The sequence below is a fragment of the Malaya genurostris genome, chromosome 2 (genome assembly GCF_030247185.1).
Source record: "Malaya genurostris strain Urasoe2022 chromosome 2, Malgen_1.1, whole genome shotgun sequence".
Taxonomy (NCBI): Eukaryota; Metazoa; Arthropoda; class Insecta; order Diptera; family Culicidae; genus Malaya; species Malaya genurostris.
In genome coordinates this window covers 73,416,619-73,442,874 of record NC_080571.1, presented here as the reverse complement: position 1 = coordinate 73,442,874, position 26,256 = coordinate 73,416,619, and the positions used below count along the sequence as shown (strand labels likewise).

Below are 26,256 nucleotides of genomic sequence, written 5' to 3'. Positions count from 1 at the left end.
TCAAGTATTTTGAAAAAAAAAACTCGTTTTTTTTTCTTCAAATAAATGTCTTTCTTAAAGTCTCAAAGTTCTTAGTTTCTCGTACTGTTTAAACTATCTTATTTAGATTTTTAAAAATGTCGCTCAATTTGAGCTACTCTTATCACAAGTAAAACCTGGTTTTACCATATCCCTAATAGCTAACGATTATTTGAATTTTTCAAAGTCTAATGTGTAAAATTTAAACAGTAACAAAAACGATTGCTTTAGTTTATGTTCGAAAGTCTCGAATTGCTTTACGAATCTCCTTCTACCGCAATGGCACTGATTTCAAAATAAAGTTGCACTGCCGTAGTGCTCGCTCACATCGTTTGAATGAAAATGATAACACAAAAAAAAAATCTTCATGCCGTATTTGATTAATCACTACAGTTGCTGTTTGTTGTTTGAGTTAAACAAATGAAAAATTAATGTAATAAGTAGTGCTTGTTGAAAGGATAAAAATTAGCGTTCATTTGGTTAAACATTTGTAGCCCCTCGATCGTCCGTTAACAGCGAGTTGAAGCGTTTGTTTTGTTCTACGTTAATGTTAAAATTCACCGGTATCCTAAAACCTAAACTTTTTTGTTATGCATCTATTGAATACTAATTTCTACAGTCAGCCTTGATCTAATCATTCGTCGTCATTAAATTGTTCTATAGCTCTTCTGCTTCCATGTTTGTTGATTGTGGGTTCGTTTCCAATGCATTGAAATTGAGTTCATGGTTGGTGAGATTTTTCTGGTCCCTTCCGCTTTGTACTGATCCTGTTTTAATCAATTGTCCGTTCGGTCAACTGGCTTTCTTTCTGGTTTTAAATATCTTCATCCCAATAGGATATGCTATTCGATGAGAAATGATTTCTGTTCGTGCGTTGCTGGCAGTTGAGATCAGAATTCTTGGTTTTAGAAAAAGAACGTTCAAAATCAACAAATTTTACAAAAGTGTCCCGCAAGATTGCCCTTTGCGAATCAATACTTTTCCTCCTCCAGTTCTAACTGCCGTGCGTGACGTATGTTGTTGAGCCCGTGGGAATTCCGCTTGATGGTGGCCGTGTCGGAGTCATTGAACGATTTGGCCAGCACCTTGGGAGTGTTGTTTCCCAGTGCCCCGTTGACGTTGTTCGATTTGGTCAGCGTTGTGTGACCGTTGGCTATTTTCGATCCGCTAGCGTCGTTCCGGCCGTTGAACGAGGACTGCCGCTTTGGCTTGTGGCCTTCGGTGTACTGTGGAATAAATAAAAATAGGGTTGTAGATTTCATCGTCACTTATAGATTTTTCGCTGTTGCAAATACTTACGTCTTTTGTCGGCAGCGACGAGTACTGATTAGGATAGGAACCGTAACACGGTGAACCTTGAATCGCTTTGATTCCTTTGACTCTTTGCTTCATCATATAGACAGTGATGAGAACGCTGGCAGTGCAACAGCCAATAATGGCGAGCACTACGACGAATACAATCCATGCCACCGAAGAGGTTCCAGCCGTCAGGGCGTGAGGAATTTCTAAAAAAAAACATTCTCGCATTATCCTGCCTGAGTCAGACTTCTGTGCGCATATTTGCTTACCATTACTCATTTCCATGTGACACTTGCGAATCTCGCGATCGCTGCCCTGGCACATTTTCTGGTCGGGAGTGGGTATCAAGCAAATTCTGGTTCTAATTTTCTCCCCATCCGTGTTACACTGGGACCAGTCGCTCCATTCACCCCAGCCAAGGAAAGCTACAAGTAGAATATGAATTAGCATGATAGCCGCATTTAACGTTATTTCAAACCTACAATCACAACTAGGCATTTCACAGGTATCATACTGAGTACTTTGTCCTTCGCAGTCATTGCCGAAAATAATGTTGCCAGACATTGACAAACACTGGCGCGAGCGTGTTCGGGTTCCCAGTCCACACGATACCGAACACGGCGACCAATCACTCCAGCATCCCCATTCACCTAGTAGAAAAAAAAATGTGATTAGTAATGCGATTCCATAAACGAACTCAAAATCTCGAAATAAAAACCTTTACACGGTTGAGTATTGCAAGCCCTCGCCATCTTGTTAACTCCATCACACTCCGTCTTTTCACAGGACCGTGTCTTAAACTGTTGTCCACCACCGCAGGAAGAACTACAGCTGCTCCAGGAACTCCACTCTCCCCAACCGTCTTCATTTTCAGTCGTAGCAGCACCACTTCCTGTACCGCTGCCAGAATGGCCGGAATCACTCGACGACCGCTGACACGATCCGTCCGCATGGCATATCCGTGTTTCCTCCTTGGGACTAATTCTCAGTAGTGAAGAATCAGCGATTGGCGCTTTGCACGTAAATCGGAACCGTTTTTCAACATAACCTCCGTTCGGCAGTGTCCCATTTGCCACCGTAAGCCACGGTGTCCAGGCACCAGCTCGCTTTACATCCGGACAGGAATGTGTGTTACAAACTTCGTAGTCCAAATGACATCCCGGGCATTCCATGCCACCATTCTGAGGCATTGGGTCATCACACTTACGTCGGCGAATCCGATAACCACCACCGCAAGCTGCACTACATTCGCCCCACACTCCCCATGGACCCCAACCGCCGTCGATGGGGGGTTGTTTTGGAGCTGGACACGGTGGAAGATGCGAACAGTAGATTTCCGCTCGATCGGGTCCTACACAAACTCGTCCACCGTGAGCCGGTTTCGGGTTACCACAGGTTCTTCGCCGGGTCTTAACTGCCATTCCACACGTTTGAGAACAAGCCGACCAGGCACTCCAGTCGGTCCAGCCCCCATGCACTGTGCAGTTGGTGACGGCGATACTTACTCCGGTACAGGTGCGTCCGCCATTCTTCGGCGACGGATTATCGCATGCTCTGGTGCGACATAAACAGGAATCGGAATTCAGTGTCAGCTCTTCGTTGGCACTAGATGGTTGAGCATTTCCACCAAACTGAGAACATTTATTCCATTCCGACCATGCCGACCATCCACCGTCCACAGGAGCTGTCAGCACCGGACACTCGGTGGCATTCTGAATCCAGTATTTGGCCAGTGTATCTCCGTTGGGAGCAATGGTACACGCCTCCTGGAGTTCGTTCCAGCCACAGTGAGGATCCATCGAATTCAGGCAGCTCAACTTTGAAAGGTGCCGGTTGCAATGATGGGACGATATTCGACTTAGAGCCGAGTCGGTTCCCACGTAAAGTGAGTCAGTTTCTTTTACGTACTGGATTGTGCGTATCTTCGACTCGACAGCTGGATCAGGTCTCCAGATTTCCACAACGCAAGTGCTTTTCGTGCGCGGCAAAACGGAAATCTTTTTAATCAAGCCGCCATCGGTCGCCACATAGATAATGTGCACTCGTTCGTGCAGCTTCGTAGGAATGACATCGATCGCAATGTGACCGAACCGTTCCAGTTTAGTGTGGTGCAGGGGCTGTCCGATGATCGGTTGTACGGCTTGGTCCATCAGTTGATACTTGGACGAATCGATCAACGATATACGACGGGCCGATGGTCCCGCGTTACACTCGTAGTGGTCTCGGTGTTGGGCATCCTGTCGGTGCCATGCGGACCCGAGGGATTCCTGATGTTTGAATGCCCCGGAAAAAGCGGCATGGATGGAGGACATATTGTACGCGCAGATTGCTGATCCGTGGATGCTATTTCTGTAGGGATTAAAAGAATTAGGTTAAGTGTGAAGCTAGGGGAGTGAAATAAAATCAACAAGGAATAGCCCCGTGCGGTTGTTCGAACTATCGATGTGAAGCAAGGTCTAATTCTAGAAGCCTAGAATGTGTTATCTCATATACTGTGGGTTCGAATCATACCTATGGACGATTTTTCATATATCTTCTTTTGGTCTCTTTCTCGTTAGCAGGGAAGAAAAGTGAAATGTTTGAGATAGCTTCTAGTGCTTCAAAACATACCCAAAATAAATCGTTCACATAAATCTATCGAATTTCCGATTGATTGTACTTGAAAAACCCTTCTTAATCCACCTAGTGATGTGATAATGCCTTTCTCTTCTTTCATAACAGTCTCATGAAAATATATTTCATACTTTTATTAAGTAATTTCGGATACTAATTTTGGCTCATTTTTGACACCAATTGATTCAGAATGATTCGAGTAGTTTACAAAAGCATGCTTCAGTGTTTATGTCACACAGTCAGCATCATTTTTCCAAACTAGTGCTTGACATTTGCGTTGCCTATTTGTATGAGAACAGTGATGCTAATCTAAAAAAAGCCTTCTTAGTCCACTTAGTAGAATTTTTATATATCTTGAAAAATCACCATAGAGGGGAGTACATGACATTTTCGAAATCGAAAAAAAAATTTTGATGCCAAAAGGCTTAGAATTGCATGAAACGTCGACATTTAGTGTCATATAGAAAAAAATTTTTTTCGAAAAAGTCTACTTTTTGGGACTTTTTCAATTTTTCAAAGTCCCAGAAAGTTGATTTTTTCAAAAAAAAAATTTTTTTAGATGACACTACATTTCGATGTTTCATGCAGTTTTAAGAGTTTCGGCATCAAAAAAAATTTCCCCCCTATGGTGATTTTTCAAGATCGAAAATTGTCAAACCTTTACCACCGGGCAGCACCCCTTAAGCATGTCCGATTTAGGTCAAATTTTGCATGAAGGCTTTTTTCGAGGTGCTTAAACTTTAGAGCACTAGAACTTAACGAAAATAGAGGTGATCCCAAAATTTTGGCACCCTTATATATAACGGGTGATTTTTTAAGAGCTTGAGAACTTTTTTAAACAATAAAACGCATAAAATTTGCAAAATCTCATCGGTTCTTTATTTTAAACGTTAGATTGGTACATGACATTTACTTTTTGAAGATAATTTCATTTAAATGTTGACCGCGGCTGCGTCTTAGGTGGTCGATTCGGAAAGTCCGCTTTTTTATCGACAAATTTTGTTCAGCGATGAGGCTCATTTCTGGTTGAATGGCTACGTAAATAAGCAAAATTGCCGCATTTGGAGTGAAGAGCAACCAGAAGCCGTTCAAGAACTGCCCATGCATCCCGAAAAATGCACTGTTTGGTGTGGTTTGTACGCTGGTGGAATCATTGGACCGTATTTTTTCAAAGATGCTGTTGGACGCAACGTTACAGTGAATGGCGATCGCTATCGTTCGATGCTAACAAACTTTTTGTTGCCAAAAATGGAAGAACTGAACTTGGTTGACATGTGGTTTCAACAAGATGGCGCTACATGCCACACAGCTCGCGATTCTATGGCCATTTTAAGGGAAAACTTCGGAGAACAATTCATCTCAAGAAATGGACCGGTAAGTTGGCCACCAAGATCATGCGATTTGACGCCTTTAGACTATTTTTTGTGGGGCTACGTCAAGTCTAAAGTCTACAGAAATAAGCCAGTAACTATTCCAGCTTTGGAAGACAACATTTCCGAAGAAATTCGGGCTATTCCGGCCGAAATGCTCGAAAAAGTTGCCCAAAATTGGACTTTCCGAATGGACCACCTAAGACGCAGCCGCGGTCAACATTTAAATGAAATTATCTTCAAAAAGTAAATGTCATGTACCAATCTAACGTTTAAAATAAAGAACCGATGAGATTTTGCAAATTTTATGCGTTTTATTGTTTAAAAAAGTTCTCAAGCTCTTAAAAAATCACCCTATATAAGAGCGGTAAAAATCAACGTGTTTTGTCGGTTACGTCACTTATACCATCATATATCTGGAACCAAAAGTCACAGCCATTTGATCTTCGAACTTGATCAATGGTCCGACAGTAGCTTTTAAACGAGTCCAAGTTTGTTAAAATCCGTTCAGCCATATCTGAGAAAATTGAGCGCGTTCAAATACAACGCTTTTTGTCGGTTACGCCACTTATACAATCATATCTCCGGAACCAAAAGTCACAGCCATTTGATCTTCGAACTTGATCAATGGTCCGACAGTAGCTTTTAAACGAGCCCAAGTTTGTTAAAATCGGCAATTTGTAGCTGCGGTAAGATTTCGAAACCCTTCATCACCACTGCTTCAATGAACAGCGAAATATACATCAAGGAATGTTTACAAAAAACGACTTCTACCCGACGATTCGAAGCCACAAGAATCCTGTTGCCTTCTGGCCAGATCTTGCTTCTTGCCACTACTCGAAATCAACGGTAGAATGGTATACTACCAAAAATGTCACTTTCGTCCCAAAAGACATGAATATACCAAATTGCTAACAACTTCGACCAATTGAGGAATTTTGGGCATTAACGAAGGCACATCTTAGGAAACATGTCTCGGCAGCCGAAACCATTCAACAGCTCGAATAAGATTGGAAAAAAAGTCTGCATGATCAAATAGTCCTTCTCACATCTCATCTTCCATATCTTCACATAAATAACTCAAAATAAATCACTTCCATATTTTCACATAAGTCACTCAAATGTGTGTAAATTACTCAAAATCATTTGACGTTGGACTACGTTTATGTTTTCTAGACTGTGGTCAGGTTTTGAACAATTACAGCTCAGTCAATTTTGTAGCAATTATTAATATTATGTCACCATTTGATTGGAAATATTTCTACGTATTGATTTGAATGTTCATAACCATGTATTTTTAATTTAGAAATCGCAGAATGGTAGTAATGGTAGATAAACGCTATAAAAATTACTGCTTGTGTACAAAACTTGAACACAAGCTTGGCGAAGAGAAGCTTAAATATCGATATCCGTATCGCAAGCGTGTACAAACATATAATTGCATACATTTGGGCTATTGATGTAATTTCGTTTGATACAAAACAAATACAAATCACGACAAATAGAGTCTATATTCTGGGTTCGCGTGTTTGGTGTTGGTTCCTAATAAAGTTCAATCTAAGCAGACTCTCGTGCATTTGCGAATTCAAAAGTGTGACGATTAATTGAAAATATCGATCATTAGAAATTTTGGTTGCCTTGTTCCACATCAATGGCTCGAACATCCCCATGGGGTTCTGATCCTTGTAGTTTTTTATTGTGAGGAAACAGATCGCAGCCAAATTCGTTTAGTTTTTTTCATTGTTTACATTGACTTATGGCACGGTGCATTGCCGTTTTTACTATTTCGCACTTAAAACGTATCAATCATGCAAAGCAATAATTACTTTTGATGGTACTTTCCTGTTCTAGGTAGTCAATGTTAATTATACCTCGAGCATCTAAAAATGACTCCATTGTTCCAGCTACCTGATATGTTATCGGATGGCTTGCACAGTCTGAATGCTGGTATGATTCCGGATAAAAATAGTGGATCCATGTTTCGTCCACTGTTTCATACCAACGTAATCCTATCTATTGCGACAGACTTTTGTCGATTTTTTTATGACACGATTATCGTACAAAATCGTAAAATAACTTCCAGTTCATGTGCTAACCATCTCAGTGCATCTAATCTCACAAACTTTGATTTTGCGTTCATACATCACGATTATCAGAACTTGCTTAATTTTTTTCCAGTTGACAGCTTCATTTGGTCACGTTCAAAATCAGTATACCACAAACCATTATTTTTAATGGATCTACTAAGTGGAGGAAACATTTCTCAAGCAATCTCTGGGCAGGCGCTGCCCTTTTCCTTAAAAAAAAAAACAATATTGTATCAATACACGGAATTCATTATTTCCATTTTTCATAAATGGATTAGTACCGTCACTTATATGTCGGCCGGTTCAGTGTTTGTGATGCTATTGATGTGAAAATTTGACCCATGTTCTCTAAAGGATGGTACTTTCGAAAAATGAGGTTAGTTTGACATCACAAACGTCATCTCTGGGTCAGTCCAGGGACTTTTTGATCAATGTCTTAGGCACATCAACGACTGGACTGTTTATGGATTTGGTTCGTGCACCGTTCGACTAGCGCGAGACACATTTTGATCGAAAATCTCAAAGAAATAATTCCGAATATTCGCAGATACAAATAAGTTTAAACGGATCACAAAAGACTGCCGCCTTAATATTAAAAACAAAATAAATCGTTCACATCAATCTATCGAATTTTCGAAAACTCGCTACGCTTCATAAAGATTGTACTTGAAAAAAAGTACAACACTTCTTTCTGTGTATAACTGTTTATTGGTTCGGTTGGCAATAGTTTATAAACTAGTTTACAGTGGAAGTTTCGTTACAAGACGAGAAGTGCTTCAACAAATAATTCTGTACAGGTGGATTGTTAAAAAATTGGGAATCGTAGAGTCGACCATTCCCTGTGAGGCAAAATCATTCAAGGAGACCCTAACGACCCCGTGGTGAGATGGAAGCGGAAGAAACGCAAGGATGATGAGGGCACAATTTGAGCATTTGACTCGGAACAAGGCCAAAACGGCCAATTAGTCCGTCTGGTTTATGGTTCATGTCTTCAATGTAACGAAGGGAGCTAGCCGATTCAATAAACTGAATACGATGGCCAAATTCAGTGTCAGGGAGCTGAACCGAGATTTTCACACTTGGATGTTCCAAAAAATTTTCTTAAGAAGAAGGTTGAGTCATTTGCACAGAAGTACCTGGGATGGCAGACGATCTGAGTGTGCGGTGAATTTAGTAAAACGCACATGATGACCGGCATCAAATAAATACACCCAAACCTCCGTTTACGTAAACTGTTTTTACGTTACCTCTTTTTACGAACAAAATCCCAAATAACGAAAGCTTGTTTTACGAACCAAACCCAAATAATGTAAACTTTTTTTACGAAACGACACAGATAAAAATATTTACATCTATTTTCATACATTTTTTTTTGCAAAACCCTAAAAACTATTGTAAAACCCTAAAAAACTCTTTCTTTTGTAAAACCCTAAAAACTATTGGCAGAGCCTTCAGCTGGCAAAATTTTCAGCAATGCGGTAAAATTTAATTTCCGAAATTCCGAAATTCTTGCCTTTCTTTGTCCCTTAATTTAATAAACTCATTCATTTGACTTTTGTTTTCATAGTCAAATGAGACTCACCGGGTTCATCGTCAATTGAATAACCGTGCCTAGTCGTTTGAAGTTGCTTGCTCCGTTTCAAGCAGCGTTGCCAGCTTTCCAGATTTATCTTGCAAATGCCAGATTTTCCTCGCTTCGCCAGACACTCTCACTAACTAAATATTTTGCCAGATTATACCAATTTTACCAGTTTAAACAAATTTTATCACATTTTGTCAGATCTCATAAGATCTTTACGCTTTCGGGCTCTACACTATAGATGGTGAGACTTTTTTTTTGCTCACGGTCAAAGTTTCCTTGTACACTGAAGTCTTTTTTTATGCGAGTTTACGTACCGCATAAAAAAAATCGCATAACTCTGAAACTTCGCATTAAAAAAACCGCATAACTCTGAAACTTCGCATAAAAAAATCGCATAACTCTGAAACTTCGCATAAAAAAAACGCATAACTCTGAAACTTCGCATAAAAAAAACCGTAGAAGGGAAACCGCATAACTCTGAAACTTCGCATAAAAAAAACGCATAACTCTGAAAATTCACATAAAAAAGTCGCATAAAAAACCGCATAAAAAAAGACCTTAGTGTACATAGTGTACAAACAAATCCAGATAATTTTTTGAGTCATCTATGCAAAATTTCCATAAAATCGTTGCAGATCGGAATCATTTTGGCGAGGAAAAAAAATGTCTCGCCATTTTCAAACGCTTAGTCGAAAATAAATTTTCAATGTGTTTTCTTAGCAGTACGAAGACTGCTGGGGGCTCTTTGTCAGTGATCTTTGTGATCGATTTCACAAATGTAATGATATGTCACATCTGTGAAACAAAGATGAAAAAAAACTAAATTTATCTTTTTCTCGGGTTGCTCCCTGTTATAAATTATGCATACCTCGCGACCACACTGTTGCCAAAGGAGATAGTTTTTTAATCTGAAAAGCTTTTCTCCTCACAACATGCGATTATTTATCAATTAAAAACATTTAAGCAAATGTTATATCAGCCAAAAATATAGCTCTAAAATTCGTTTTGATCAATGTTTGTCTTAAAGAAAATGGTAATTTTAAAAAGTTTCAAGAACATTTATTACTGGACAATTAATTTTTGCCGCTTTTTACCTTAGTATCTAACATAAACAATCTGAAAAAAATACTAACAAAGAGAAGAATCTGAAAATCTTGAGAATGTACAATCAACACAATCCATATCCATATCATACTTCGTGAATCCAAAATTTAGCTTTGTATCATCCAGAAAATACAGGAATTTAAAACAAATTGTACTTAAATCCAGTTGAAATTAATAATTCGAAAAAAAAAAGATTTATTAGAAAAGGTAAGTATCAAATTTCGAACAACATTATTACCGAAGATACAGACAACACTTTTTATACTACCCTGCAGTAATATAAATTTCAACAACTTGTATCTGTTTGTCATTTTCAACCAATCATTAGCTGGTCCGAAACTGGCTCGGAAAGAGGATTAAAAGTTGTCAGGTCCTGTCCTAGTCTCAGACAATCTGTGAATGTGCATTTCGATGAAAAAAGTCTGTCAAAATCTGGCAACAACCATGTTTACATCAAAGTCCCATTTCAGCTGTTCTTCAAAGAATCTTACAAAAGTAAACAAATCGAGTTTCTCTCTCCTACGAATAAATGCTAAAAAATCCTACATATTTGCCTGAAAATTCGGATTCTACAAAGGTCTCAATCTTAGTAATACAAGCTCATCAGCAAGTTGATTCTATCAACACCGACTTTTCCATCGCTTTCGACAAGATTAACCATCAAATTTTGATATCCAAACCTGTAAGACCCGGATTTACTGGCTCTATCCTTGATTGGTTACACTCGTACTTGACCGGCCGTGAAATGATAGTGAAGATTGGAGACTGCACGACTTCACCTTTCACCGTCAGCTCTGGTGTCCCGCAGGGTAGTCATCTAGGACCGTTCCTCGTCCTACTTTATCTAAATGTTTCAAATTTCTCGGTAAAATGCATGAAGCTATCTTTGGCGGATGATTTTAAGCTGTTCAACATTATTGAAAATACTGAGAACTGCAAATTTTTGCAAATGTAATTGGACAATCTTTCAAACTGGTGTGAAGTCAACAAGATGATGCTAAACCCTTAAAAGTGCTCCGCTCGGTCGTGAGCTTCGATTATAATATCTCATATACAGTTTTAGATCGAAGATCGTCAGTCATGGATCTAAGAGTTTTAATAAATTCTAAACTGACTTTTAAAGAGCACAGACAATTCATTATTTCTAAAGCTTCTAGGTTTATTGGTTGCATTTTTCGTATTTCCAAGAATTGTCTGTTTGATGATATTTACTGTCTGAAAGCACTCTACTGTAGCTTGATACGCTCGTTTGGTCACCTTTTTACCGTCGAGAAAGTCAACGCCTAGAGTCAATCCCACGCGTTTTGCACTTCGTCGTCTTCTGTGGAGAGACCCTATAAACCTTCCGAGCTACGAAGATCGTTGCAAGCTGATTGATCTCAATTTGCTCTCTGTTCGACGTGACGTCTGTAAGGTCATTTTTGTCGCTGATTTACTACAAGCTCGTATAGACTGTTCAGATCTTATAGATATTCATCGCCGTACTCTCCGTTTCCACCCATTTCTTAGAATACCTTCATCTAGACCTAACTACGGCTATTACGAATCTTTGACTAGTATGTGCCGCCTATTCAATAATTGCTCCGATAGATTTGACCTTCATCATTCTCGTAATGTTCTAAAAAAGCTGTTTCCCAGTTATCTGTCTCGATAGGTTCTAGTAACTAGAATAGTTTGTCTTATCATTGTATAATTTTTAAGTTATTATGTAATATGTATCATTTGGATCACTGTAATCTGTTGATGCAAAAGAAGAGGAGGTTTTATGCCTGTTGGAGAGAAAGTTTTAACTCCACAATAAACAATACTAAACAAAGAACTATAAAGGGCGAGACTGTCATTCCATTTGTTTACGTAAGTTTCGCCCTCCGTTTTCCATGTCAACCAAAACGGCGATACTTCAATTGCCCGAAAGGTAGGGCGAAACTAATTATTTTCTTTATTTCAGATGGTTTTTGAACTTGTTACTACTGGAAACAGTAAATGAGACGATAAAATTACAGATTTGTCTTATTCGCGAAAACGAGGGCGTAACTTCAAAATTCTTCATAACTTGGAATAGAGACCAAAGTCGAAACCTCCTTCGATGTTTTACTCCATTTGCTGTCAATGTTAGACTCGCTCTTGTTTGATAAACAGCTGATTTGTTTCTTCACGTCAGTACATTGGAAGCATGTGTCTAGCAATTTGAAGTGTCAATTTTAATTCTACTTGAGCGATGCTTTGTAATTACATTGTGTTTCAATGTAGTTTCTGGAATATAATTACCGTTTTTCGACTTTTCAGATTATCATAAACGATTTGTTTTTTCAAGTGAAGCTGTGAAAACTGGCATTTCATAGGCAGAAGTTCTTAAAAATCAGGCAAAAGATCTGGTTTGTTAGAGTATTTGTCAGAATGAGAATAATACCAGATAAATCTGGCAACTCTGGTCTCATCCATCGAGCCAGTGAGCGAGTTCGATTGTACATATAGGTATGAACATCAACTCGATTAGGATGTCGGACAACAGTCCAGTGAAATTGCATACATTTAGGATAATTATAATTGCATACATTTGTGATAATTAATATAAATTCGTGCGATAAAAGCCAATTTTAACATTAGTTTGCTAGCTTAAATTACTTGACTATTAATTAGTCAATAAATCGTTTGGCTGATTCACGCTGTCATTGTCAAGTGCTGTTTACAGAGCCAATTTAAAAAAAATTAAGCTACTCGCATGTTTATATGGTTCGAACAACACTCACAGGGCTGCTTCCCACAAAGGTTTGAATATTTTGATAAAAATAATATTTTTTACTTACTCTGGTGTGGTAAAAGTTGCGTACAGTACCCCCTCCTCCTGGGAGTACACAATTCCTTGCACTTCGTTGAAGTAGAACGGATAGTCACCCGGTAGCGAGCAGTTCAGTCTGGCCTTGACGAACGAAGTCCAGTTGTCTTTCAAAATCTGCGTACCGCCCGGATCGTTCTTGCAGATCCGAGCGATCCGCGAGTAAACAATCTTTCCGCAGTTGATGTACTCGACGGCCGCCTCCCGGAACACAAAATACACGAACTCCCCCTTCTCGAAGCTTCCCACAAACTGCGGGTCGTTCAACCACTTCGAATTGTACTGATTGGTGCGAAGCATTCGGCCATTGTCCTGTGCAACATCCGCCCGTGTGATGGCCGGATCCGATCCGGAGAAGTCCGTTGTGGTGCCGGCAAAGAGTTTGCCACTGTCGGACATGTGTGCCGTGTTGTTGGCGAACGGGCTGAAAGGACACTTGGCTACGCCATTGTCGAACCTGGTCGCCGTAAGGTTTTCGATCTGTCTCCACGAACAGGACGGACTGAACGCGTAGGTTCCGCAGGCGTACACTCGGTTGCCGAAGCTTTCCAGCACCATAATGTGGTTGCGGCACGTTTCCTCGCTCTGGCCCTTTTCCAGGCAGGTGTGGCGCATCGCCGGAGTGACCTCCCACGGCATTCGCTCCCGCACGTCTAGATGCAGCGACAGTCGATATAAGTTGTCCCTGAAAGAAGAAGAGAGAAGAACAAGAAGGTGTCGCTATAGTGAATTGGAACTCGGTTCTTTAAAGCTAAAAAATGAAATAAAATTTTGCGGTTTTGTAGAACTGCGATTTCAAACCGGTTGACAGTGATGTGGTCGTTAAACCGCAGCGTCGATATTATTTGACTTTATTTCCATCGTATTTTCTGTATTCGCATGCTGGATGTGTGGAACGGTGTGGTCTGTGTACTTCGCGGAAGAACCTAACGCAATAAAACATTTTGTAGAACCGCACATTAGCATCCCTTTCTGACGGTGTCGGTACAGAGCATTGACAGTTTTACGTCCCATTCATTCTGTGGTTTTGCACGACAAGCGCAGAGCGTTGCATTCACGGCAACTGCAGTCCGCGCATTTTATTGGCTACAATTAATAAAGACATTTGAAATTTTGATTCGATCTTGATCTACGATCGGCAATGGTTCGACCGATCTAGTCGAATGCGGGCCGGTAGCTTCGGCAGGAACTGCAACTTAACTGCAGAACCAACAAACAAGTGTGTTTTTTTTTGTATTTGTAGGTATAGATAAACTCTGCGGGACTGCAAATGGGGGCAATTCATTACCCGCTTTATTGCTTTCGTAGTGCGACGACCCGTGCGACAAATTGAAAGTAAAATGTATATTTTGTATGCGATTAGTTATGCAACCGAATGTGACTTTCGGAGCCGGAGAGAAGCCAAACAGCTTCATGTACACAATTTGCAAAATATCGCCTTCAAAAAGATCAGTTCAGAAACATAGCTCAATTCAGATCGCGGCCGGTTGAAAATCATTATTATTAGAAATCGTGACAATGTGAACCTCGATGCATATGGGTTGAGATGCAGTTGTTTTGTTATTGAAATATTCGTAGAAATAAAATATTTCATTTGATTTGGTTGTTGAAATATGTTTTCAAGAACTAATATTAATTAATAGATTTAGTAATCTGACTGAGTGTAAATACTTATCAGCTGCTGTTTGTAGCAACTAGAGCTCAAATTTGTCTTGTTTTTTCAATGAAAGAATTGAATACATCCAACGATGAACCGATTTTCTCACGAAATTAAGTATCGAAAGAAAACATAGCACAGAATTCTATTTTAGAGCTAATAGGTGATGTTTACGGATATGTAGTTAAATTGTATAAGTTATCAAGTATTTGCGTCTTGATGAATATGAAATAAAACTCACATTCAAAACAAACGAAGAGACAATAAGCATTTTCGTTTTTAACTTCAACAAAAGAGAGTATCAATGCTAGCGTCACTCGTTTCCCTACTATCATTTGCATGAAAATGTAGTCGAATTTCAATTCTGATTTTTTCTTCAATATATTGAAAATCTGCGAATTTGGGTATAAAGAGAGTCTAAAATATGGTTAATCAAAGTTTGTACACTTCAGAACCACTTTGGAAACCAAAACGATACGAGAGATACGAGCGTCAGGCGCGTACCCAGAAATTTTTTCGGTGGAGGTTTTAAAACATGATGATTAATTTTCATACGCTTGAAAATATGTTTACATGAAAATTTTTGGATAAAGTCGTTTGTTGACAATTATTCATTTTATAATTGGTATCGAAAATAAACTATCCACATACATTTGTGTTTGATGGTTTTTTATGCTCAGATCACAACATGATGTGCGTTTGGCTGTCAGCTTTCGTTTGTTCACTTGTTTGTGCGGTTGAAATTCTGCTTTTTCAAAATATCGCGTATTGAACAGGAAATGAAAATTATGGTTCTGGACACATGGGTAAGTGAGAAGGGTATTATTTTGCAAAAATTAGCGAAGCGGTTTGAAAATCATCATGCCAGTGTTAAAACCATCATTAATAAGTTTGGGGAACACTATTCTTTGGATGAGCTACCAGGAAGAGGCAGAAAACCCGTTTCTTCCAACCCGAAACTGGACCAGAAAGGGGTATCTCTAATCATGAAGAACAAATCAATGTCAATACGTGATTTGATCAAAAAAGCAGGAATGAGTGTCGGAAGCGTATTCAGCGTATCAAGAGGCAAAATTACCTGAAGACCTACAAGAAGCAGAAAATCTCGAAACATAGTGTAGAACAGAAGAAGCGAGCAGCAACAAGGGTCCGGAAATTGTATTCGCGTCTTTTGCAGTGTCCGGATGCATGCGTTTTGATGGACGATGAGACTTATTTAAAGAAAGACTCAAAAACCCTTCCAGGTCCACAATATTTCACTGTCGTCGTTGGGGAGGATGTGAGCGATGTGGGCAGGTCGATTCAAGTGGAGAAATTCGGGCAATATGTTCCTGTGGTTTGAAGTTAACCATTTTTTACACTACCGGTACTATAAATACAGAAATCTATCGATCTGAGTGTCTCCAGAAGAGATTGCTGCCTTTATATAAGAAGCATAGTACACCTCCACTGTTTTGGCCGGATTTAGCGTCGGCTCACTATGCCAAAACCATTCTCAATTGGCTTGCGGAAAAGGGTATAAATTTCGTTGAGAAAAATATCAATCCACCAAATTTCCCTCAGCTTCGACCCATCGAACGTTACTGGGCAGTCGTGAAGAGGGTCTTCAAGAAGACTGGTAAGGCAGCTGGGAACATGAAGGAGTTCAAAAAAAATTGGGCTCAAGCGTCCAAAAAATGCGATGCAACACTTGTCCGGAACTGGATGAAGAGCATTCGATCAAAAGTTCTAAAATTCGTGAAGGAATAACTTAACTTTCATCCGGTTTTCATTATGCTCAAGTTTAACCCCGTACAATAAAGGATCAATTTTTAGTTTGAATAAAATATCGTTTTTTATCATAATTTGAAGGAAAAATTTGTGAATAGCTTATTTTCGATACACTCCTTATGATGAATTTCGCGCTGAATTATTTTAGAAGTTTACAGAATTTCCTCACATTTAAATGAAACTTTCTGGTAATGTAGAGTTTGTCCTAACATGTCACATTACTTCGTTTTTCCATCTAGACTGTCTTTTTAAAAGGGCTAAACTTTTTCAGCCATTTCTTTTCAAATAGTTCACAAAAGATAACAAACCTACAAGGTATTATACTAGTGATTTCCCCAAAATCAGGTAAATTTTCCAATTAAAAATTGGAAAAGTTCCATATCGAATTGACTTAAAAATTTAAAATCAATTTACAAAAGACTTTTCTAATCCATCTAGTGGTGTATTGGTGCCTTTCTCATATTACTTATATTTTTAAAACCATCTCTAGATATTTTTTTCAAACTTGAAAAAAACCAAAAATTTCTCTGGGTATAAACTACCATCACCTTTTCAATTTGTAAACAGTTATATCAAGTTAATATAGATTTAAATGTGGCAACCATGCACGCTATATAAAATTGAACGAAGCACGCAGTGTACTAGGCGGTGGTGTTCCGTACTGATGCGTACCGATTTTGCATAATTTCGTACGACGGTTTGAAAGTTCGGACACTCAAGGCCCTACAATTTCGAAACCGGAAGTCGGATCTGGATGAAATTGCACAGTATATTCTAGGACACTAAGAGTTGAATCAAAATTTGTGAAAATCAGTTTATAACCGTTGCTAAGAGATCGAAGTGAGTTCCGTTTTTGGAGCTTTTCTTCACTGTTACCGGTGCTTTCAGACGCAGAAACCGGGGACTAATAGTCTCAAAGTAGATTTATATATCCACTAACTACCAAGGTCTGCCAATTTACCAGCAGGTTTTATACAAATTTGGTTTCGTTTCGCCATCACTTGTGAAAAAATACTCATGAAAATCAATTTTTTTCACTTATCACGCCGTAATACCGGAACCTTACGTCGGATCTGGATCAACTTTTCTTGGATTTTTTTTAAGAATTTCGGCACCTTTTACTAGCATCTTAGTTTGTAAAATTCATCTAAGAAATTTTCGACAAAATTGAGTGCGCATGTTCTCATAGATTTGCACATATTGCCTTGTAATTTCGGAACCGGAAGTCGGATATAGATAAAATTCAATAGCCATCTATGGGACCATAAGACCTTTCATTTGAATCTGAGTTCGTGAAATCGGTTCAGCCATCTCCGAGAAAATCGAGTGACATTATTCCGGTTTCGGAATTACAAGGTAATATGTGCAAATCTACTAGAAAATGCGCTCTCAATTTCCTCGGAAATTGCTCGGTAGAAAGAAGCTTAAATATTTTTAGTGATTATCTATCAAAATGGAAAATTAAACCAAATGGAGCAAAACCGCAATTAATTATCTTTCCTCATAAGCCAAGAGCTTTTTTCATATCGTTTATTTGTACCCGGCTTTAACCAAGTTGCGGTCGTTCGCCGGAGCCAATAGCTTCTTTTCTTAAACCAAACAATAATCACATTCTCAAACTGAATGGCTTGGAATTGACATGGTCCGATCAAGCAAAATACTTAGGTTTAACGTATGACAAAAAACTCACTTTCAAGGATCACATTGAAGGAATCCAGGCAAAGTGTAATAAATATATTAAATGTTCATATCCTCTTATAAACAGAAATTCTAAGCTCTGTCTAAAAAACAAATTGTTAATTTATAAACAAATTTTCAGACCAGCCATGCTTTATGCATTACCAATTTGGTCAAGTTGTTGTTCCACCAGGAAGAAAACGCTTCAAAGGGTTCAGAATAAAATTCTGAAAAAAGATTTTGAAGCGCCCTCCCTGGTTTAGTACAAATGAGTTACACAGACTGACAAATAATATGAAAAAGGCATCATTACATCACTAGGTGGATCAAAAAGGGTTTTTTTTTTCATTTACAGTCGAGCCAATCAGACGTATTTTGTGCTTTCTGCGATAATTTTTGTGTTTCTCTTTTGTTCCAAATACTACATTTCCAACGCTTTAGCGTAGAACCAAACAGGTCGTAAAACAAACATCTTTAAAATCATTGTGTGTGAACATTATTCACACTCTGAAAGAATTGTTTGCATTACATTTGGTTCTCTGACTCATGGGCGGCCATATTGTACAACTTAGCTTAAGGAGCTACGTTCATATATAATTTTTTTACGTTTCTACATGAACAAAAATCCATTTCCGGTACCATGACTAAAAATCATGAAATCTCGAAACATGTCATTTATCATTTAGGGGTTAGCCAAATTTTGTGCTAGGGCACATAACCGTTTTCATTATTTTTACGTTTCGTCTTTGACTCATCAGTGCAGAGCAGTTCAAATTGAACTGCTTAGTGCTAAACTCAGCAGTTCAATTTGAACCGCTAAGCAGATGTAAAGTTTCTGCTACTTACAGAACACTTTTTGTTTTGCAACGAAGTGCAATGTCTTTTCTGACGTGCCGAACGAAAACGTGTTTTCGACTATTTCTGGCCGATGCAGGTATAATGAAAACGGTTATGTGCCCTAGCACAAAATTTGGCTAACCCCTAAATGACCATACCTGCATCGGCCAGAAATAGTCGAAAACACGTTTTCGTTCGGCACGTCAGAAAAGACATTGCACTTCGTTGCAAAACAAAAAGTGTTCTGTAAGTATCAGAAACTTCACGTCTGCTTAGCGGTTCAAATTGAACTGCTGAGTTTAGCACTAAGCAGTTCAATTTGAACTGCTCTGCACTGATGAGTCAAAGACGAAACGTAAAAATAATGATGTCATTTATGCCTTATTATTCATGATTTCATGAGCAAAATTATTGATGAATCATGAAAATTATCATGAACTTGAAAAATTTTCATGATATTGATATATGACTAATTAAATTTTAACCACAATAATTTTTAATCAATTTTTAATAACAGTAAATTGTCGACAACAAACAGTTAGGTGGTTTGTTTCAAGCTTTTTTATTTCAATGTTTTATTTGGTAATTTGTGTCAATTAATTTGTGGTTGCCCCTCAACAACTACATCGACATTTCTTTATATTTTTCCTTTAAATCTTATGTCTTTTCATCACGAAGTCATCCAAGAATTTTTTATACAAGTGATTCGAAATTCTTCATGATTTTCCGGAATGACAAAATAGCATATGTTATAATTTTGAAGTCCTTATACTTCTGTAATAAATTCGAATTTTTGTATTCGGCAAATCCACAAGCGTGGCAGTTCAATCTTTATTTCAACATTTTTGAAAAACTACTTTTTTTGAATGAGTTATTAGTCAAAATCAGAATGTGGTTTCAAATTAAATTTTTGAGTGGATTACATACCGGGGGTGGTCCGTTTGGCATAATGTCATTTGGCATAATAGTTCTTTGGAATAACGGTCATTTGGCGGAATGCCATTTGTCATAATAATAATTGGACTCGCAATATTTTAATCTAATGTGAAATTTTGTTTGTGTTTCGATCGAGTGAAGTTTTTCAAGGAAAACTCAAACGAAATGTGCGAATTTTATATTCGGTCAAAATATATATTCGATGATATTAGGTGAAAAAGCATTATTATTTTTTATTTCTTTTAAGTTCTGTAGTAAGTAGAACACAAGCATTTTAAATAAGCAACTCACTTAGTGAATTATTGGTCAAACACGAAACGAAAATCATCGCTTAACCACTTTATTCACCAGATTCTAAAATATTCACTCCGGCGAATGCGCCATGACTCGATCGAAGATATAAAAAGTAATTCGCTGAAGGAACTGAAGGCCATCCCTGTACTGTATGGAAAATTGGATTGACCGCTGGAATGCCTGTATTGGTTCAAAAGGATTGGTTTATCAGTGATCTTAATAATAATTACAGTTACTTAGTTCGGCTACATGAAGAAACTACGAACTTTTAAGTTTACTCCAGCCATTACGGTCTGTGCAGACTTCTCGTTTTGCCTTTCTCATATAGAAAGGTTATGCAATTACTGTGAAAACCGACTTTTTATTTATTTATTTATTTATTATTAAATTTATTCATCTGACAATAAAATGGTCTTAATGAATATGTTTAGTCAAGTCATAAAATTGTAGATCGCTGTACTTTCTGCACGAATTTGTGTGATGGTTCATCAAATTCAAAAAGGTGTTCAACGGTGCCAAATGTCCTTAAGCATGATGTTATCGGTTCGTAATACCCGAACGTCGTTCGATGAAATCTCGGCTGAAATAAACTGGTAGAGCGCAGTGGTCGTTGTGAAGCACGAAAATCGAGTTGAGACAAAATCTTCGGTGAGTCGATATCCCCGTTGATCAGTTTTGCCACGAAAGTAGTTTGCTGAATTTTCCTGCGTCGTTCCAATGAGTCGAGTCCGATCAGTCGACAGCGATCGTGGTATGGTGGAAGCTCAAGCGGGTTCTGCCAGGGAAGGTTTCTTAGAGCAAGATGAACAAATCGTTTCTGAACGCGCTCAATCCGTAAGTTCCATGTAAGTTGATAAGGACTCCAAATTACGCTAGCATTTTCCAGTATTGGACGAACCAAAGAGCAATATAACGCCTTCAAACAATACGGATCTTTGAAGTCCCGCCCGATCTTTGCAATAAAACCTAGTTGCCGTGTTGCTTTTGAAATTATAGATGAACGATGCAGATTGAAGGTAAGTTTGGCATCTAACAAAACACCAAGGTCAACTCTCTGGAGCGTTTGTCCATCAATTGCATAGTCGAATTGGGTTCAGTATACGGTGAAACGTTATGACCTGGCATTTTGAAATGCTGACAATCAACCAGTTTCTACGACACCAGGCGACAAATGTATCTAGAAGTTTTTGAAGCCGTCAATAGAACGAACTTCAAGATATAATTTCAAATCATCGGCATATACTAATCTGCAGCCAACTCCAAGCACCGAAACAGTATCGTTGAAGAACAGCAAAAACAAAAGTGGACCCATATTGCTGCCTTGAGGAACTCCTGATAAATTTGAGAACGAAGATGATACACAAGAGCCGAGCTTAATTCGCAGGACTCTACCACATAAGTGAGAGCGTAGCCAGTCAGTAAACTTTTGTGTGGCGCCTAGCCGCAACATCTTGCACAAGAGTATTCGGTGGTCAATTCGGTCGAAAGCTGCTTTCAGATCAGTGTATACTGCATCAATTTGTACTTTATTCTCCAAACTCGAAAAACAACTGGAAGTGAAATCTAAGAGATTCGTGCTGACTGAACGACCAGGCATAAATCCATGCTGATCAATAGAGATGTAATTTTTAGTACGAAAAAGTACCTCAGTGCTCACAATTATTTCGAACAGTTTAGATGCAGCTGATAAATTGGTTATGCCTCGATAATTTCTAAAATTTGTACGATCACCGCTCTTGTATACAGGAAACATGAAAGACTGCTTCCAAGTCATCGGAAAAATACCTTGCTCAAATGATTTGTTGAATATAGTGCACAAAGGATCGGCTAAAGCAGAAGCGCAATGACTGTACACCGCTGCAGGTATGCCATCTGGTCCGGCCGAGAACGATCGTTTCAACTTCTTCGCTGCGGCAACAATCATATCGGGAGTAACCAAAAATGTGTCAATGTGCACTAAATTCTCAGGAACATCCACCGCGGCGGTCTCCGCATCGATACCGGAGGCTGTTTTTTCTGCAAACACCGAAGCAAAGAACTTTGCAAACAGATCACATGACTCCAAGGATGACCTGGATTCAACACCGTCGAGACAAACTTTTGAAGGAATTGATGAGCATTTACGTTTCGAGTTTACAAAAGTCCAGAAATGTTTGGGATTCCGACGAAGATCAGTTTGAACCCGCATAACTAGCTTTTCTCATAGATGGCGCGACCAATTTTCTAAACTTAGGTTCAAATGAAAGGTCCTGTGGTTCCATACGTAATTCCTGAATTTCATCTGGATCCGACTTCCGGATCCGGAAATATAAGGTAAAGTGTGTTAAAAATTGTATACCATCACTGAAAAGGGCGAAAAACCGTAAAAAGTTTTCTAAATCGACCTCAAATCTTCTCCAAGTAATAGTTTTTATCAGTAGACGGTCAAACGAACCGATTTCGGTTATTCTTTTTAGGAATCGAAGAAAATTATTTTGAAGAATACCACAGTATTATATATGATGGTATGATTGATATGAGAAAGACATCATTACACCACTAGTTGGATTAAAACAGATTTTTTATTTTGACACTAGCTTGTTGTTTATTTTTTGGTTGCAACTCCGGGCAGTCAGGTGGATTCGCCTTTTTTCGATACAATATGAACTTCATCGCTTTATACCATTTCAAAACATCTTTGGCGTAGTGACAAGATGCCAAAATCAGCCCAGAATAGCGAGGGAGCGTCATGGCTACTTAGGAATGGAAAAAACGCTTTTTAGGCATTCTCCACGGTACATTTCATTGTTTACTGTTCCGGTAATGATGAAGCTTTGGCTTGCGAGACCACAGCTGCATATTGCCCGCTAAACCAAATAATTTTTGAGAAACTTGGGTTTACTTCTTCCTGAAATGCTCCTCCTCTATGCCGTTTCGTTGCATCGCAGTATGAAAAGGTATTCCGGGAAGCTGCTTAAAGTTTTCCAGCGCATAAGTTTGATCGTCCATTATTACACAGGAAAACTATTCCTTCAAATATTTGCGTTACAACTTGCGAGTCCGGGTTTTACCAGTCAAATACCGTTTATCATTACGGTTCGGTACAGCTTTAACCTTGAACGACTTTATAACTTACCGGTGCTTGGCACGTTGGAGACATTTTTATTTTTCTAGTCACAATATGTACCGAAAGATCTAGTCTCTTGAGCAATATTTGCTTCGCCTTCGAGTCCTTCTGGTGGTTCCTGGGATCTGTTTTTATTTCGCTCTCAGCCTTCCTGGCTGTTGTTAAACTTGCAGGAAAAGCAAGTTTATTTGCAGGTTTTTCTGCAAGTTTTCTTACTGACAGATCCGGTTTTTATTGCGACCGTACACAATTGCTTTTCGCACTTGCTCTTCTTTCGACGCCGTGTTCGATCCAAACATTGATTCTACCTGATTAATTCATCAGAGGGCGAAATATTTCACGTGTTGGTGAAGTATTTCCAGAAATATACACAGTTCAAAAAAATCTTTTGATTTTACATCTTATAAGATGCACATAAATGGATCGTCGTATTTCACACGAATTTATATTCATGTTAAATTATGTGATTTGAAAATTATATGGTTTGAAATCGAATGAAATAAAAAAACAGAAGATCGATCGCCGGTAGCGCGACTTGAACCGAGAAATTTTAGATCAGGAAGCACATCCGTTAGTCGACTGAGTCACAGAAGCACATGCCTACTTAATGAATAATTAATACATATAAACCTCTACAGTGATACTACTTGATAGCCGAGTGCAAATTACGCTTGAAGCCTGTAAAACTCGGCACGAATGGAATTTTTCGTAATTTGGCACATTAAGTTGTTATGAATTGTATCGTTTGTAGAATTATGTCACCGGTAAAATTCATAATTTATATCTGTGTACGTATTTAAGGGTGTCCAGACTTTGTCGCGTTAATTCAAAATCCATGATGGTGGTTTTTCCAAAATTGCTTGGAAAAACTTTTTCGCAATGAGTATTTTATTTTGACAAGTTCAGTTGTGTTGCGTTTGTCTATAGAATTCGGCACTTTCAGATTCAGAATCTTGCAAGTATGTTTAACAGCATTCAATTACAAACACTGGTAAAATTATACTATTACGATTAACATTTTCTGCAACCTCTACGATCCTCTGGAGTGGTTCCAATTAGACATTATTCATGTCTTTTCAAAGAAGTGTTCAGCGATGTAGAGTTCTATTAAAAGAACTAGTTCTCCAGAGTCGTTCGTTCGTTCTTTGCATGGTTAGTTTGTTTGTTAAGCAAAAAAAGCTCTTTTAAATTAGAACTGAGGTTTCTCGTCATGAAACCGTTCTCGAAAACTGTTGAGAGAGCAAATAAAAATGTTCCCACGACATTGAACTGAAAAACTACCGTTCTCAATAAAAACTATTGTTCATTCATTCTTTTAAAAGAAATAGTTCTTTTAAACCGTTCGCGAACGAATTGCCCATCTCTAGTTCCAATGACAGTGTTCGACGAGTGTGGGGGACATAAACTCCAAAAACTGTTCGTTCACAAGCTTTCTCTCGTTTACCCAAACAATATTTCACCACGCAAATCCGCTAATAATTCAACAAGCAAACTGCTCGGGGCAAAATTTGGAATGTATAAATAAAAATGTTTGCCGCTTTGAACTCCATAATGAAAAACAAATTTCACTTTCCCACATCCCACATTCCCAGAGCGTCTTCACCCGAACACACAGTACAGTATTGGTTTGTCATTAATGCAAGCATTAGATTCACTACTTTGTTGTTCGGTTTCGGTTCGGGTAGGTGGTCATATCATTACGGGAGACCAAGATGATGTTGGTTGGCGGTCGATCGAGTTAAATAGGATTTCGCTGCAAAAGTTATGTACGTACCGCCAAAGTCACGCTTTTGGTACGCGAAAAGATGATTCTACGCCCAGAAACCGCCCGGCAGCCCGGAGGAAAACAAACATAAATCACCCCAGCATAAACGGGGTCCAACCGTTCGCCGCGAAACCGATGCCGCGACAAACCGAGGCTGTCCAGCGTGGGTTCCGTTTCGTTGTAAACTGGCGCTGGTGCAGACAGCTGCAAATATTGCCCGGCAGGGAGCTTCACTGCAGACTGCATCAGACTGCGCAGTGGAACTAGATTTCGCCCCGTTCGTTCTAAGACCCCGCTCGGACGGCCCATATTGTACCACCCGGGTCAGGCATGCGCTTGCCTTCACCGGATCGACAGCCGAGTTTCATAAGTACAGACAGATTATTGACATAATCAAATCGTTTAGTAACGATAATTGCGCCATCTACACAGAGTCATTAGACGGTTATGTCGGACCGAGTGACGACTGTCTGACAGCGAAAACAAATTGCCGGTTATTAAAACCATACACTAATGACCACGCAGCTCCCTTCGGGGTGATTGTGCGCGAATCTTACCCCATCAGGCTCGAAGAATTGCGCTCGTTCGTACCGGCGTTCAATTCTCACCGAAGTTATCCTTGATGGTGATAGAGCAATGACGCAATAGTAGATTTCTGTGTGTGGCACGCTTATATCAGCGAACACGACTCAATCCCGCATCAGTATCAGTTTTGACTGAATCATCCTGAAGAATCTGGATGGTAAACCATAGCAAAATTTGTTCTCGCGCCTACGCTTCCCAGTTTGCTTTGATGACCGTTCGACCACTAGCTGAACATCGTGCCGATCACGATATTTTGGCGCCCGAAATATGCAATTTGTACTTCCCACCTCTATGTCGGCGGTCGTTGTCGGTTTTCGGTTCGGTTATTTTTTTTTGTAGAAGGTAAGATATTATAAAACACCCCCGCTGTGGAAGGAAGTACGCCTTCGGCAATAATACGAGCGGGAAAAATGGAATCTTTTTGTGGTTCTGGTTCATAAAAATATTTAAGTTGGACTTACAAACATTTTTTAGTTTCGTTTACATCTGGATTACATGCTTATCGATTTGCGAAAAAACCTGCAAACTAGTTAACCCGCGGGGGAGCATTTTAAGCTGCCCATTTCAATTTTTTGTTGAGTGTGCAGCATTTGAACGACTGTAACATAAATGTAGACTGATGGTGATGGCCTAGGTCGAAACCGCGGGGACACTCCTTCACAAATGTCCGTGAACTAGTCAAAGATTTTGCTAAATCCGGAGACGTGTGAGCATTTTTCG

At 39.0% G+C, this 26,256-nt stretch overlaps 1 protein-coding gene across 1 annotated transcript in view; it reads right to left on the bottom strand.

Moving 5' to 3' along the window:
- LOC131432064 (semaphorin-5A) overlaps positions 1–26,256 on the bottom strand; it is a 510,712-nt gene continuing 484,456 nt past the window's right edge. The window contains exons 6-11 of the mRNA XM_058598113.1: positions 12,881–13,594; positions 2,036–3,666; positions 1,800–1,967; positions 1,587–1,742; positions 1,318–1,523; positions 1–1,244 (exon numbers count right to left, since the gene is read on the bottom strand). Coding sequence (XP_058454096.1) covers positions 990–1,244; positions 1,318–1,523; positions 1,587–1,742; positions 1,800–1,967; positions 2,036–3,666; positions 12,881–13,594 — 3,130 coding nt within the window. The 3' untranslated portion in view covers positions 1–989. The remainder of the gene's footprint in view (positions 1,245–1,317; positions 1,524–1,586; positions 1,743–1,799; positions 1,968–2,035; positions 3,667–12,880; positions 13,595–26,256) is intronic.